Below are 16,214 nucleotides of genomic sequence, written 5' to 3' on the forward strand. Positions count from 1 at the left end.
GTTGTAATTGACTTTCCTCTGGGATGAAATGCTCATTTTCCTGCAGCAGTGTGGTGAAATACACCTCAAATGTTGGGATTTTGTATGATCGGATGCAGGCCGACAGGGAATATTTGCTAATCTGGATCCCTTTTTTTTTTTATATATGTTTATGGTTATTACAGTCCTTGAAATTGCTCTTCTCTGGTTCTAATCAGCAACATATGTATGAACCTGACTGTGTTTTGGTCAATAATCTATGTCCCCCCCCCATGCATAATGCTAATCCTCCCCCAAAGCAGGAAAAAAAGCATTAAAACCATAAATTAGAATCCAATTTTCGCTAAGAAAAAAAAAAAGAAGACTGCATTCCATCAGTGGGTGTGACCCCTCCTGACTGAACTTTCGTAATCCCTCGTTTTCCATCTATGGTGCCATCATCTGGGCAGAGTTTGTCTGCTCTTCTGGGCTCGTGCCCGAATGCCCGCAAATTAAAATAAAATGCAAAACACTCCACGCCCACGTCACGCCGGGATTCAAAGGAACGCCCATTTCCTTGGTCCACCGGCAGAGGCGGGACGGCGCCCCCTTCATCTCCTCAAACCTCAGCTGCACTTTATTGAATCAATTTCCCTTTTTAGTGCCGTCCTGAGCCAGAAAAGCCTGGCGCTCCTCTCGCGCTGATAAAAAACACGCTGTGCACATGGACGTGCGTGCTCCCGGGCCTGACAGGGACACGGCGTCCAGGACAAAGGAGGGAAAACGGCTGCTGGCGGCAAAAAAAGAGCAGATAAAATAGCTGCTGTTTAGGTCATTTGACAGGAATGTCATTATTGCAAGTGGCTTTTCAGTCGCCTGTTCGAGTCACGAGTCTCCTCCAAGTTTCAAACCCTGATCCCCCCCCGCAGCCGCTCCAGAGTGAACCCCAGCCAATCAGAGGTCAGCCTCCCTGCAGGGCACGCCCCCACCAAGCGGCCGATGGTAAACAAAAGGGGAGGTCCATGTGCCTGGATGTTCCCTCTCTGCTGGGCTGTGGACTCTGAGCTGTGAGCCGACATGTGAGAGCGGAGCAGGGAGGAGTGCAGTGAACAGGCCCAGCTGGGGGGGGGGGGACACCCCTGTCCCTCACCACTGCAGGGAAACGTTGCTCCCCGATCATGTGATGATAGCGTGACCTGAGTGGGGCTGGATCAAGATTATCTTGTGCAGCCCCCCCCCCCCCCAGGAACATGCTCCTGCAGGCTCGGCTGCAGCCAGTCTGCTGCCCCCCCGTCTCCACCTCGCCGGGGCGTCAGCGCCAGCGTGTTCTGCCTGTTCCAACAGTTTCTGTCTCCACCCTGAGGTTTGTTTACTACAGGCAGGAAGCAGTGACGCGTGCACGCATGACTCAGAGGCGCTTCTGCTTGGATTGTGCACCTGCGCATTTTATTTTGAAATCCGAGCTACGTCATAAAACACTCACACGTTGTGGAAAACAGCACAAACAGGATCATAAATAACTTCCGAAGCATTAAATAAATTAGCAGAGCAGCGCTATTCACGGGTGAACCCGCCTCTTCCTCCGGGCAGCAGCACTCCGTGAGAACTTACAGCAGATTTAGTCGGACGCGGTTTTGCTGCGTCGCCCTCCGACCACAGACGCCGCGTTCCGAAGCCGTCGCAGAGTCCCTGTCTTGTTCCACAAGTCCCATGACGTTTCCACATCATTCTCATCTCTGCCTCCATGGCGACGGCTCCTCCGCAGGATCAGCTGAACATTTCAAGAATGCTCGAGCTGCCCGCCCAGTCCTTTCTAAATAAAGACTGGAGCTTTGTACACACATACCAGGCATTCATGCACACACACCTTCTCTTCAAGGAAAAGGACTCTCCCATGTCGGAATACTCTGGAATGTTGGGTATAGTTTCAGGGCAGCGTTTCTGTCCCGGCAGCAGGCCTGTTTTCCTTCAGGACAGAAGGAAATAGAAACCCGATTGTAGACAAGGGAGAAGTCTGTGCTTGTAGCTTTGAGCAGGAACCAGATCCAGGGGTGTCGGATCCACTCAAAAGGAGAGTCCCGGTCAGTCCAGATATCCCAGCTGAGTCCGCTCCAGGCGATATCCGCAAGAACAGTCAGTTCATGAGCATGAGAACCTGGAAAGCTCCTGTTTCTGTCAGTGGATCTGCAAGCAGATTCTTCAACGTTCCTGCAGGACCAGTTCGGGCACCCACTGGTCCCGGCGTCGGCTCTCCTGACAGTAGGTTCCTACTTCCTGAAGCCTGCAGTGGTCGGCTTGTGGGTTCTGTACAGGAATTGCACACAAAAACACGTTAAAAGACTTTAAAAGTGCATCACATGTGCAGTAAACGTGCTTCCAGGTTGATCCTGCGTCCGCTCACCGTTACTAGCATGCAGTGCAGGTCTCGGTGCTCCTCCTGGTTTCTGTTGGCGTCTGCGCTGCCCAGCAGCTGCTGGAGCCGCCTCAAGCCCGAAACTCTGAGGATGGTGAGGCCACTCTCGCAGCAGAAGGACTGGAGCAGGGTGAAGTGGATCTGCAGAGCCACGTCGTCCGCATCGTCGGCCGCCAGAACGCACAGGACCACGCTGTCGGGGTCTCTGAGGAGGCCACAGGAAGCGTTTAAGCCACGGACCTCCAGGACACAACGGCAGCAACCGCCTGCACATGCTCGCTTCCACTTACGTGTTCAGATGTTTAGCCGATTCGTAGATGCCGACGGTCAGACAGTCTTGTTTCTGAGCCGTTACCAGGAGTTCCTCCAGAGCCAGGCCCACCGCGTGCATCCTGCCCAGCAAGGACAACCAGTAAATCATCCGTAGCCTACCTCTTTGATTAAGGTGCCAATTAAAAAGCATGCTTTTACTTTAATATCACACATGCTTGTGAATGTGAATAGCTCCTGCCGGTTCTGCAACATGCACGCAAAGAACTAAGCAATGAAATCCTAAAAACCTCCTCTTTAAAAGTTTTAAATGATCCTTAACAGGTCTGATAAACTGGACGTTAAGATTGAGCTGTTCCGCATAATAAAGCCGTGCAGGAAATCTAAATCCAGACAGAAAAGTCCAGGTTGGAGCTCAGGTGGTCTTTTCCACACTTCACGCACAACAAGGGTCAAAGGACGAGCACGACTGCCATGCACATGTCTGAGAGCCGCCGCTGCAGCCGAGCAAGGAACAGTCGAGCAAAAGCTTTAAAAAGTCTCACCTGTTCTCGACGGACAAGAAGCTTTCCTCCGGAATCATGCTTTGCAAGCGTGAGAATTATTTCCGCCGAGGAGAAATAAAGGCTTGTTTTCGTCAACCGGCGTCGTGCGCGTCACCAGGAGAACTTCAAACGTGCAGAACGGTTTGTTATTGGCAGCGTTGCGACACTATTTATACGGGAGCCGAGAGGAGGGCGGCACCGAAACCAGCAGGCTTTGGTTATTGGCCCGAGAGAAACTCAACGCCTTCCTTTGTCATGTGGACGGTTTCTACGTCAGTGTGTACGGAATGAAGAGTAAATAAATAAACACATGATCCTTTAAAAAAAAGAATCTATTTGAAGATTTTATAAAACACGTAGAACACGCGGACTTTTGCTCAGAAGAATTAACTTTTATTACGGTGGCTTCGTGACCATTTTATATATAACAGCAGTGATTATGAAAAGGCGGATACCCTCTAGTGGTCGGCTGGGAGAATTAAAAGTTGAATAATGCCGTTATAAAATTTTAAATCTCAAGAGTCATTACGTATCAAGATAAAATTATAATTAACGACAAGAGGCTGAATTATATCACTAAAGTTCTAATCTCCAAAATTCTTTCAGAAACAGTATTTCTCATGACATAAATTTCCTCTGAATGATGTTTGATTTGTAAATACAGTATAGGTGTTTACAGCAGTCAATACCAATATAGTAATCTATTTATTCTTATTACCATGTAATGAAATCCTAAATACAAGAAAGGGTTTTAATTGATTAATAAACAGATGCACAGAGCTTCTTGGAAATGCAGGGTCATATGACACATTTATGTATACTGTACACCCAGCCGAACCTCACTGTCAGACTATCAAATGATCATATTCCTAATCATTATGGTAAAGATAAAAGCAGCAAGCATCTGCTCTGTAGGGCAGCTGAAACTCATAAAAAAAAACCTAAATGCACGTTTTCTCAAAGATCTGGCCGCAAAATCTTGCAGGATTTGTCACTCTCCTGCAGAGAGTCGCCTTCCTGCTCCTCATAGATGAGCTGGTTTTCAAGGAAACTGTCGCTGTAATGCAGCATTTGCATGAGAGCCATTAGCAGCAGGATGTCGGTGTCCTGGTCAGGCTCCAGCTCTTCAGAGTAGTTCTTCACTGGTATCACACAGGACAAGGGGATGCCCAGACACTGGCTCAAATCTCGGGCCTGCAAAAGTATTTAGATTTCCTCAAATGTTGCTGTAAAATGTGTTTTTCTATTTCCTTCTTCTAAATATGTTTTAAAATTTGCATAATCACGTTCATTTATATATGTGTGCGTGTGTTTATTTATTTTATTTTATTTTTGTACAGGACACAGGATACCATGCTGTAAAAACATGGTGGAATGACTTTGTACTGCTCATGGAGGGGGATGCAGGTCAATGTTTACCATTCTTTTGAATATTTTACTGCTCTGTCACAGTAATAGAACTGCAGCCATCATTACCCTGCATGAGGTGGTGACATTTACCTTCTTCTGGATGTAAACACTGTGATAAATTGTTCTTAAGTCATCCGCCACCAGAGAGCACGCCTCGTCCACTTTGGTCATGAGCAGGATCTGGGGAATGCCTACAGGTAAAGGAGAGGAAAAAGCACCATGAGAAATGTCGCCCTGATTTTAACAGAAAAACACAGGTGTGGTACTAACCCATCTGACTGGCCTTTTTGCGGATCATGTCAAACTTGTCCAGCATTTTCTGGGAGAGGATTGAAGCCTTGCAGGTGTCCACCACATAGGCAATGCAGTGGATCTTGTCGTTAAGGGTCGCCAGTGTCTTGTAGCCAGGAGAGTCCGGCATGAGGGGACCAGAGGGACTGAACTTAGAAGCAAGCAGAGAGAAGGTCCATGTGTCAAAAAAAACAAACCATAATCGACATGAAAAATGTGGTAGGTGGGGGGTTTAAAAAGGGAAACCTGGTAACGATCCACTATGTGACCCCTGAAGATGTTGAACAAATCCTCAATGTCCACTCCCGCACCGGTCATTTCCTCCAGTCCCATTGTGTCACACAGGACCAGAGGCAGAGACTGTCCCCTCTTCCCAGCCATTATTCTGTAGGTTCGATACTACAAGTGAGACACAATTTGAAACACAAGTTATGGTTGAGGATGCGTTCAGGTGCAGGACCAGAGCTGGTTTATTTGGATTCTGGTGTGAGTAGTGACACCTGAGTCGTCACACTCTTGTCTGCCGTCCCAGCGATGGCCTGGCACATCATGCTGCCTCGGAATATCGAGTTGACGGAGTTAAAGAAGCTGGATTTGCCAGCTCCGACGGGCCCCACCAACAGGATCCGGGCCTGGGGAACGGCACTGATGCCAGGCCTGTACTTGGAAATGTTCTGTAGCAACTCTTGCTTTTTCCTACGAGGAACACAAACAGAGTGTCAGAGTTGGATTATGGGTAAATTGCATCATCCGTGTTTAACCTACTCTGTCGTCCATTGAATGTTCCTCCAGGGTTTCTTAAGCAGTATTCCCAAACCTGCACATGGGATAAATGCACATAAATGCACCTTAGCAAGATGTCAAACCTTATCAGAATTTAGCCTGTAAAGAATGAAGAAAACCAACTTTCAACTCGATACACTTCCAGCTCGATCAGTGCAAAGTCGCCCCCGTGCATGTCCGGCGCCTGGAAGTTGAAATTCGTCCCCGGATTGGACAGAACGCTGGGTTTGTTGTCGTGCAGGAACACCAAAGCACCGAAATCTGGACTGGTGTCCACGTCTGTGAATGCGGGCTGTCCGGCGATGCCCACCACCTTCAGAGGTTTGGGTTCCTCTGCTTTGATGCTGTACAGGAAGGCCTCGCCATCGATGACGGGCTGCCCGCTCTTGGTGTAGTCCTTGGAGGTATAGGCCCCATAGACACGCCCGGCCGTGTTGAAGGCCACTATGACAGTGGGGCCCTGATGGTCACAGCGACTGTGGAAAGCATCAGCGGTGAAGCCCTGGACGCTGGCCTTGTAGAGGAGATGGAGTCTGGCGTGTCCAAAGAGAGAGAGCAGCTTCTTCTCCTGATCTTGAGACAGGCTGGACGTGATGGTAGACATGGTGGACAGATCGCTGTACAGAGCCAGATACAGACGCCTGATTGGTTAGTGACCCCATTTCATATTGTTACTTGTGGTTATGATCAGGGATGTTACGTTTGGTGGCTGTTGATGTAGGTTGTTGGTTGTTGTAGCTTCCTTATTAGATTAGGTTAGGTTAGATTACATGCATCACAATGAAACCAAAAAACGATAATCCTGTTAACGGGGACACAATTTAACATTGATTGATTTATATAAACACAGAAGAAAAGATTTTCTGGAGTATTTTGCTACCTATCGACAATTGCTGCCTCATGGGTTTTGCGCATGCGCGGTTCCTTCATTTCGCACGCTATTATTTGATTGAGTATCGAACTATCGAATGCACAATATAAAACTTCTAGACGTTTTTTAACACACCTGAGTTCGGTTTTTATGGACCGTCGAAACGATTACAGCTGAAACTGTATAGAGTCCGATCGAAAGTGAAAGTATGTTTGGTTCTCTAGATAAAACTGACGATTTAAATTGTGATTTACAACAATTAAAAGACATGCGGTAAATATATACGTTCATAAACACTGTCCAATAGTTTTACTCGAGTAATGTAATAGAATAATACATAAAGAATACCGGCTGCGCAGAGGTGACAAGTTGCTGAAGTCGAGTCCGAAGAGAGTGAAAGCGAAAGCTGCCGTATCGGATGGTGCACATTCTTTATTTGAAGCATAACTCTCCACTTCCTGTACTTTCAAACCTCTCCACCCCAAATGCAATGATCAACAGTGAGATACATACAGGATTATCCATGCAGGACACACTGCACACGGTTACATTTCATTTTGTTGGCGTCATTCCGCAAGGCTCTCCCATTCTTACAAAAAAGTCTTTGAAACTTAAAGACAATAAAACAAATGATAAGCTACTTGAAAAGTCTGAACAATATTTCATTTACGTGATGATCGAAACATTTTTCTGAGTTCTGAGACGATTTTGTGACGTGTCACTGGTGCGTTTACGGTCTCAGAAGGGATCCGTGGGTCCTTTTTGCCATAGTGTGAAGGTTCCCTTTTAAAGGCAAAGACTAACAATCGTGATTTATTTATATCTCGATGCGGGGTGGCGCTCTTTCCGAAACATTCAGACTGGGACAAGTGCTAACAGTTGTGTTTTTATGCATTGTTTTGGGTTTTGTTTTGTTTTTAATGTTTTGGCATTTTTCCTTTTCCCCAAAACACCTTCAACTCAACATTCTTTTGTAATACGGATGCATATTTTGAGTTCCTGTTTTAATTCTAATATTACAAATATTACAGACTTGTAATTGTACACAGTAGATTGACTACACACATGTTTGCTTTGATGCTATTAAATTCAGCCTGGTAATCTCTGCTGAAGGATTTGTCTCTGCACTAATCTGGTGTTCAGCAGGGGATTATCACACCAGATAACAAAGCCGTAGGTTAGTACATTTCCTCCATGTCAGGCGTGAAATCAGCGGCACACTCGTGCTGCTGCTGTTACGATACGATTCATTAATCACTCCTAATTTACTCTACAGACAAATTTGGTGCCAACTGAATAATGTCGATAAAATGAAAAAATGCTGCATGTACACGTAAACATGGCGCCCAAGCAGCAAATGAGGCCACGAAGCATTGCACAGACCACTACGACACCTCAGTACTGAACGTACACATTGCACTTTTAAATCCCACCTGTGCTGCGTTTGCTACGGGATAATCGCCACTTGCAGACAGGCTTTGACGGAGACGCCTCTCCTGTTCTAAACAGGGTCATGGGTGGGAAAACCTCATGCAGTTCTTGACTTGATTAAAAGATTCTTTTGTAAAATGACCCCATCTCGTTGTTTCCGTGTATCTACTCCGCTCTAGAACTCGATCTTGCAGGCCGGGAAGGTTTCGTCTTGCATGGCGACGGTGCTGTTGGATCCCAGCACGGTGATGCCCAGCTCCTTCTGCCTGTCCACCGTCTGCTGGTACCACTCCTGCATCTGCGCCGACTCATAGGTCGGGATCACTGTCACCTGGAGGGACACACCAGGACGAGAAAGGCAAAATGTAGACAAAACTCACGAGATAGTGACGCAATCGGCAGTCTGTCTGTACCTGTGTTCCATCAGGCCAGAACATCTTGCTGTCCAGCAGCGCGTTGAGGGTCTGAGCCAGACGCTGCTCCCTCTCCGGACTGTCGCCACTGACGATGTAACAGGAGGAGCGGATGCACCTGAAGAGATCCACGCTGACGGTGGAGGAGGAGACTCCAGAGGGGATGTAAGCCAGGTCCACGTAGATGGTGACTTCCTCTTCAGAGGTGGATTTAGAAGCTGCGATGAGAGCGAGACCTTTCAGAATCCGGCCACAAGCAGAGTAACATTTACGTTTATTCTCATACCTGGATCGTGTGAGGAGTTGGCTGGTGCTGCGCGGGTGCTGGACGAGGGCGCCCGAGTAGAGGATGCTTTTCCCTTGGTGGCTCCACTTTGGTTGCCAGGCCTGTTTTTCCCTGAGCTCATTATCTGGGGCGGCTGTTAAAAGGAGAAACAAAACAAGAGTTTCCACTTAAGTTACACAAACAACCGTTCTTATCCATAAATATAAATGGGGATTCAGCTTGCTTTCAAAAATAACGGCCGCTGGGTTATGCTCGTTGTGTTTTAGACTCTGCAACAATGTAGAAGGCAACCTTAGTCCCAGCAATCTTATCTCCGCACCTCCAGTACGTGAATGTTTAACGTGAGACCATGTAAGCATCAATAAGCTTGTGCTAATAGCAGAAACTCACCACCAGTGACTTTTTCCCCCGCACACCTGAAGCCTTTGTCTTTTTCCCATGATTATCAGAGCCCGACTGGGGAACAGGCATGCTGGCATCTGGGTGCGGTGGCAGTGGCGGGCTGTCCCTCAGAGGGGCTGGAGGGGGGTCTTGATGCAGAGTCTGGTTGTTGTGTAGGTCACGTGGGGAGTTGGTGGGCTCGCTACCTGACTCCTCCTCATCTGAGTCAAGAGCTCCATCGGCTGTGGTGGACGGGCAGTCTTCGGTGCAGACAGGGGCGTTTGACTCACTGGGGGACATGTCCTTGGTGTTGTTGGTTTTGCCGTGGCTATGTGGAGCACATGGTCCTCTGGACGACTCCGTCAGCCCCGAGCCTGAGTCCGCAGGTTTGAAATGCTTGAATTCGCAAGGGGAGACAAGACACAGGTCCACTTCATGAGAAGCTCCCTCAAAGTGCAGTGTGTTAGGAGCTGGAGGACGGCCCATCTCTGAACCCTGACCTAAGGACCTCGAAGGCTTCTTCACTGGTAACGCCATCCCCACAAAATGGCCGCCATTGGAGTTAGAATGGTAAAGGTTGTCCTCTCCTTCTCTTTGGCTTCCAGTGGTTGGTCCTTGTTCTAAGGACATCGAGAGAGACTCATCCACTTCTGTGGACTGTGGAGAGCTCACCTCCGCAGGCAAGGAGTGTGTCGTTGTGGTGGTAGGATCCGATCCTTCTTTAAATGCCCCCAGCGAGAGGAAGCTAAGCTGCTTCTCTCGGGAGTTTGCAGGACTCTCTTGAGTGGTTCTTGGTTGGCACAGCGGATCCTCGCTTTGCTTAAGATGGCCGCTCTCCTGGTCGACATCAGACCCTTCTGGTCCTGTAATCTGCTGCAATCTGCTGAGAGTGCCCCTGTTGCTCCAAACGTCATCGGGGGAGAGGCAGTATGGGGTGTGTCCCGCGCTGTTGGGCCGTGAATCGGGGGAGCCTGGCTCTACAGTCTCCTCGTCGGGACTTAGAGCGACCTGGTTTTCCGGGGATGGACGGGAGGAAGGACTGTATCTTAAGGCCCCGTCAAGGAGAGTGAACTCAGTCGGGGTTAAGTCGAGCAGAACTGTACTGTCGTTCTGGGGAGGAGAGTTTAAAGACGATGGAAACCCCACAACTTTGGCTGGTTTGTTGGAGTTTCTGGGCTTCTGCTCGTTCCTCAGGTCTACGTCAGCATCCTTCCCACTGAACGCCTGAAGCTGTCCCTCATCATCACCGCCTGCTGCTCCTCTGTGAGCATCGGGAGCTTCATTGGTTGCCACTTGGATCATGTCTTTTTCTAATTCACTGGTTTTCTGTCTTTCTTTGACTGCTGTTTCTTCAGATCCCCCCTGCAGTCTGAGAAAGTCAGTGGAATCCTCTGGGGTGGACATTCTGGAGCCACAAGGCTTCTCTTCAGTCACTGGCTTGGAGTTTTGGCCTTGCGGCTCCTTATGAAGCTCTGATACGTCCTTTTTTGTGGCCTCATTGTTGGGCTGTTCAGCGATGGTGCATTCTACTTTGCTGAAATTACTCATATCCTTTCCCTGTGGTTTTTTTGTTTTCTTTACTGGTGCTTTTGTTACTTCTTTTTTCAGTTTTGTTTTATTTTCATTCTTCAGTTTTGGCGTTGGGGCTTCTTTCTTAAGCTGGTCATTCCTCACAGCGACACTCTCTTCTTTGGTTCCAGTCTTCTCTTCCTTTTTACTGCCTACCTTCCTTGAACTGTTCTTTTCTGATGCCTTTTGCTTCACACCTGCCTCCCTCATTCTGGTTTTACCAGCTTCTTTCGTAGTGACTCCATTTTGTGCCTTCCCCTTTTCTCTCATCAGCACGTTCTTCACATCATCTTTACCTCCCCAGTCTCTTCCAAGTTTTGAAGATATGTCCTGACCTTGAGACAAACCGCTGTCTATACTATCTGTTCTGTTGGTCCTCTTGCCCTCCCCTAACCTCTGTAGGTCCCCGGTAGTCACCGTGGGCTTCTGAAGGAATGCCAGCCCTTTCAGGTTCTCCAAACCCTGCAGCAGTTTTGCCTGTGGGGTGACACCTGGGAACAGCATCCTGACAACCTTCTCCTGAGGACACGCTGGGTGCCACACAAGTAGGATGGACACAGATGCCAGAGCAGTGAGAGGAAGGGTTTGATCTTTGGGCAAGGATGACCCCACATCAGGCCAGTTTTCCATGAATGTCTGGTACTCCTGACTCTTTTTGCCAGGACTTAGGATATATAGGTCCAACTGTCCTACTCCCATTTTCTGAAAGAGTGTTATAGGCTCGGTGGGGATACCTTGTGGTTGAAACATTGGCTGCGGTTTGATGTCTAACTTCTTGAGCAACTGTAGAGTCAGGGCAGCTTGTTGTGTGCTCTTGAGCACATTGTCAGCATCTAACAAAAGAAGACAGAGGGCCTTTGTAGCACCAGAGCAAGGAAAATTATATTCACACCCACACAGAGATGATGCAGTTTCTGCCATTGGAGCTTGACAATTGCAATAGACTTGACTGACTTGACTGTTCTACAACCAACTATTGCAGCCATAAAGCAAAAAACTAAACATTTGACAATTTTTCAGATTATAATGAGGTACCTTTGATTGTGTAGAGGTCATAAAAAGCTAGAAATACTCTACAACAGGGGTGTCCACACTGTTTTCACTGAGGGCCACATACATAAAAATATAGGAGGAGCTCGGCCACTTACTAGAAATTAGTTATACAGCCTTAGCTTTAGTGTATTAAAGTTAGAAAAATCAATTAAAAGTGGTCAAATATGATATATTGTTGAATATAATTAAAGACAAATCTGCCTTCATCACAGCTTTCCATAAATGGATCTTTATTGAGTTATTCAGAAAAAGCTTTGGCAGCTCATTCCCAGAACAGCAGCCTCAGATTTCTTCTTAGACAGAAGATTTACAGTACAGAGAAAAAAACAATAATAGGGAAAAAATCAAGCTTGTTATTTAAGTTATTAGGCTTAATAATAATAACAACAACCTAATAACGTTTATTCGAAACAGTTATCAACATTAACAGACCGAACTGGGCTTAATAAGAGGAGTGCCTATAATTTTAGTAAATTATTCTGGTGAGTATCAGCTGCACTGGGTATGTAACTTGGGCCATCAAGCTACAGTACTGATCTGACGCCACCCGTGCCAAAAGTCCAGACAAATACCACTGATCAAGGAGCAAATCTGCATCAGATGAGATGAGCTGCTTTTGCGTGTGCAGTGTGTGCGCTGAGCATTGTGTAAAAGCAGGGTTTGTCCTGTTTGGTGGAGCAACTGCCTTGATGCCAACAGTAGCTCCCCCTGGTGTTAAGACTAAGAAGTGCAATACACTCAAGCGAACGTTGAAGTGCGGGCCATATTCTATTCCATTTATAAAATGTCTTGCGGGCAAATTAAAAATGCACCGAGGGCCATAGTTGGCTCCTCTGCAAGTTTGTGGTCAGTACTCGTGATTTGATCATTTTTAATGTAATACTCACAATCTTGCTTTTCTGTCTGCAGCCTGTTGGGGGCGTTAAAGAACACAACTCCGAGTTCTGGGGAGATGAGCCTTTTAGAGGAGTCATCTGCACAGACAAGGGAACATCAGGACAAAAGCACACAGCAATTAGACAAAGTCTTTCCTCTCGATTGTGTGCAAATACATCTGCTGTTAGAATAATGTGGGGAAAAAAACAATATATTGGATTTTGTGTCTGCCCACCTTTGATATCAGAGCTTAGGTCCGACTCTGCCACCTTCCTCTCCAGGAAGGCGTTGACCCCAGGGAGGTTCTCTGTCCCGACGTGGGTCAACAACACTGCATCGATGCGGTCAAGGTGGCGGACCAGTTTCCAAAAACAGGCCTGAGCGTCTGAACCGCCGTCCATCAACATGGTGAACCCGTTGACCGCAAAGAAGGCACAGTCACCACGGCCAGCGGGGAAAACGTAGCAGCAGGGGCGGGACAGTTTAAGGAACCCCACGGTGTTGGGGGGAGGCAGGAGGTCAAAGGGAGACGGAGGGGAGATGGTGCCTGTGATGAGGGAGGTGAATTCCCCCACAGGCTCCATGACTGGCAGCACCTCTGGGGGGTTGACGTGCAGTGTGAGCGCTTCGCACAGAGGCTGGTTTCCTAAGAGGGTCTCCCTCCACAGGCCAATGTTGGGACAGCTGAGGGTCACACTGAGTTTGGACGAGCAGACTTCTGGATCGATGAACTAAAAGCAAAGAGGCTTTTGATGAATTAGATTAAATACTTGGAAATATTATCTTACACAAGCTTTTGGATTGCTGTAGGCAGCGTTGGTTGTTTTAATCTGAATTTGTGATTTGAACTACAGTTTGGCTCATCATAACTTTGCTCTGCATGTATGTACACATCCCCAATACTTTAACAAGTATTTTATTTAAACTAAACAGGTTGCTCAGTTAAATTGCCATGTAGACAATGTAACTGCTATATAAGGAGATACAATATAACTTCTTAGTTAATTCTTAGTTCCATTCAGTATGATTTTGAAAACGTAAGTGTCCAACACGTACCAGCTCTGTAAGTATCTGTTTCAGATGTTTAGGTGAGAACAGCCCTCTGTGAAACAGCAGCTCCCCACTTTCTTCCACGCTCTCACCGGCTAAAATCAACAGCTTATGGGCGGATTCATGGGACAGCAGAGCCCTCACCTGAAGATTATTACATTTAAATGTCATTACTTTGGCTAAAACTAGGTTTTATTCGCCATGTAGTGAGGGTATAGGAAATATTTTTTCTGCAACAAAAAGCTGGAAAAAAGGAGGCAGGATTAGTTCCCTCACCTCTGAATGAACCTGATCCTGAGATGGACAGATCAGCACCTGAGCGTCCAACACTCTGGTACTGTGGCGCAGACACTTGTGCCCTGATGAGGCAGAGAAAGAGGTGGGAAACAGAATAGAAAGAGGAGGACAGACAGGCAGTCAGCCAAGAGGAAGGAAATAGGACACGGTTGTGAGAGCCGGACAGGAAACAGGCCTACCGGTCTGAGCGAGACGCCAAAAACAATCGGGAGAGGAAGTTAAAGGAGTGCAAGAAGCGAAGTGTGATAAAATGGTGGGTGAGTGAGTTCAGAGAGAGGAAGGAAGAAGACTGGCACAGCTGAGAGTGACCAGTGTGGGAGAGAGTGCGTCGACATTTACAGGAGGCGGACACGGCCGACTGGAAAACAATAACCCAAATAACAAAAGTCTCTTTGTCTTGATTTCAAGTTGGAGACTAAACTCTCTGTTCGCTGTTGTACTGAATCACATATTTATGCACTCAGAGGTTCAAAGGTAAATCATGTCTGGGATTCCGTGGGCTGCCGGGACAGTTGAAGAATTATTTATTCATGTATTCACTCTCTCCAGACCTTTGTTTGACGCCTCCCTCTGCCCACAGATGTGAGCTCATGTCAGCGTTGATGCCTGCCACACGTTAGCACCAGAGAAGCCAGCAACCTTTAGCCCAAACGCCTCAAGTGCAATTTGCAAAGCAACACATCATAAAACCAACAGAATTGTGATGTTTTAAGCACAATTAGACCTTCGACGCGCTAACCAACTAGCAAGGTAACCCTCTTGCTGGCTTTCCTTAACGTTAATTTGAATATTCAAATAAAGAATCGTTCAAAAAACCTGTGCGTTGTAGGAATCCTGGACGACTCTCAGGAGGAAAGCAAGCAAGCATAATGTCCTAACCATTCATTAATCTCTCTCTTTCTCCTCCCATTCTTCAACAACTAATAAGCTCGTTGAAAGCGAGTCCCCTGCAGACGGACACTCTCAGATTTCTGTGTCACCTTCGGTGTCATTTCTATTGTCACTTCAGCTCGGCTGTGACAGTTGTCTCTGCACTGTCCCCCATGTTTAACAATGAACGCGCCTTCCAGCTTCCCTCCCTCTTGACCCCTGGCTGTCGGAACAGGGTTGTTGCCATGGGGACCCGAGCTCCGCGCTCGATCAAGGGTCAAGGAATTTGTTTGAGGAAGACGGGAACTTACCTACGCCTTTGAAGGATGCGGTGTGATATGAGAGAAATTGTCGGAGATAGAGGTTGAGGTCGCAGGATTTCAGGTCCACATTCCATGAGCGAATGCCTGGAAACGGAACACAAATTCATCATCAGGTGGCTGAAAAGCTTAGAGACATCAAAATGACTGCATGATTGCGCAACCCCTTTAATCTGAAGTGCATTTAGTCTGGATATTTATGCACGCGCATCAACGCGTCCCAGCAAAACGCACAGCTGTGAAGATCCGAGCAACAGATGCTGCTGCAGCAGGTCAGAAATCTTGATGCAAGATTATTTCACTTGTCACAGCAGAGGACAGAGCTCTCTGGGCGGCCCATAAAAAACAACATGGTTTTCACCCCGATGAGGAAATATTAACCATCATTAAATCTATGTGTCTGTACTTGGGTACCTAAACACATTAAGGGTGCGGTTTTCTGTTCGTTTTGGTCTTTTTATCTATTCAATTATGTATTATTATTATGCATTCTTCTATAATCCGTCTGATTCTTCACTGAGCTCCCGAGTAGTTCATGACAAATGATGAACATCAACACCCTAAAAAGGCAGCTTCTAAAACGACCGAGGAGAAGGACGGTCCGGCCGCTCCAGGCCGTTTCAAGCAGAGGGCTGATGAGATGCTGATGCTGGAGCCCCGCTAGATGACGCATCCCCGGTCGGCATGTTGGGTTAAATTACAACAACACTGCAATGTTTGCCGCGCAGCCTCCTCCTCTGTTAGGCCAGCAGGACTCGCCCGATTTTATTACATATTAAAATAATCTGATCGGGCCGCTGCGGTCTGGCGGACTTACCCCGTTCGATCTCCCTGCTAATGTGCCCTGTCTGTCTGGGCTGAGCTGTCCGTCCGATCACGACGAGCAGGGAGTATTTATGGGCGCACAAGTCGATGTTGGCGGCGGCAGCGCGCTTCGGCTGCTCCTGGACCTCCCTCTCCAGCACCCGGCTGGACGCCATGTTGGAAACTTGCATTTGGGTGTGATGTCATCCGCGCATGAATGAGCGCATGATTTGAAAGAGGCTGAAATATTAATGACGCGTCACTAACGCGGCGAGACGCTTGGATTTATTTCACGACATTGCGCAGTAATAATATTGTAATAA

At 47.4% G+C, this 16,214-nt stretch overlaps 3 protein-coding genes across 5 annotated transcripts; all 3 read right to left on the reverse strand.

Moving 5' to 3' along the window:
- Positions 1-1,379: 1,379 nt before the first annotated feature.
- LOC101067003 (growth arrest and DNA damage-inducible protein GADD45 beta-like) lies at positions 1,380-3,346 on the reverse strand. Its single transcript, XM_003962783.3, has 4 exons — positions 3,187-3,346; positions 2,662-2,763; positions 2,360-2,576; positions 1,380-2,262 (listed from the first exon to the last, which is right to left on the reverse strand). Exons 1-4 carry the CDS (start codon positions 3,222-3,224, stop codon positions 2,158-2,160), a joined length of 462 nt encoding a protein of 153 aa, XP_003962832.2. The 5' UTR covers positions 3,225-3,346; the 3' UTR covers positions 1,380-2,157.
- Positions 3,347-3,557: 211 nt separating this feature from the next.
- On the reverse strand, positions 3,558-8,112 carry LOC101066775 (interferon-induced protein 44-like). Of its 3 annotated transcripts, none has more exons than XM_011619110.2 (8): positions 6,890-8,112; positions 5,794-6,287; positions 5,653-5,704; positions 5,388-5,583; positions 5,134-5,286; positions 4,867-5,038; positions 4,687-4,787; positions 3,558-4,380 (listed from the first exon to the last, which is right to left on the reverse strand). In XM_011619110.2, exons 2-8 carry the CDS (start codon positions 6,272-6,274, stop codon positions 4,144-4,146), a joined length of 1,392 nt encoding a protein of 463 aa, XP_011617412.2. In that variant the 5' UTR covers positions 6,275-6,287; positions 6,890-8,112; the 3' UTR covers positions 3,558-4,143. The 3 variants fall into 3 exon arrangements, with proteins under 3 accessions (XP_011617412.2, XP_029687178.1, XP_029687181.1); XM_029831318.1 differs by lacking the exon at positions 6,890-8,112 and adding an exon at positions 6,677-6,863; XM_029831321.1 differs by lacking the exon at positions 6,890-8,112 and having other exon boundaries at positions 5,794-6,289.
- map1sb (microtubule-associated protein 1Sb) lies at positions 6,956-16,110 on the reverse strand. Its single transcript, XM_011619101.2, has 10 exons — positions 15,905-16,110; positions 15,079-15,174; positions 13,877-13,959; positions 13,607-13,744; positions 12,786-13,281; positions 12,562-12,648; positions 9,062-11,454; positions 8,672-8,804; positions 8,386-8,603; positions 6,956-8,303 (listed from the first exon to the last, which is right to left on the reverse strand). The coding sequence occupies exons 1-10, from the start codon at positions 16,080-16,082 to the stop codon at positions 8,148-8,150; spliced, it is 3,978 nt and encodes a 1,325-aa protein (XP_011617403.2). The 5' UTR covers positions 16,083-16,110; the 3' UTR covers positions 6,956-8,147.
- Positions 16,111-16,214: the final 104 nt, after the last annotated feature.

Source organism: Takifugu rubripes, chromosome 2 (genome assembly GCF_901000725.2).
Source record: "Takifugu rubripes chromosome 2, fTakRub1.2, whole genome shotgun sequence".
In the NCBI taxonomy this organism is placed as follows: Eukaryota; Metazoa; Chordata; class Actinopteri; order Tetraodontiformes; family Tetraodontidae; genus Takifugu; species Takifugu rubripes.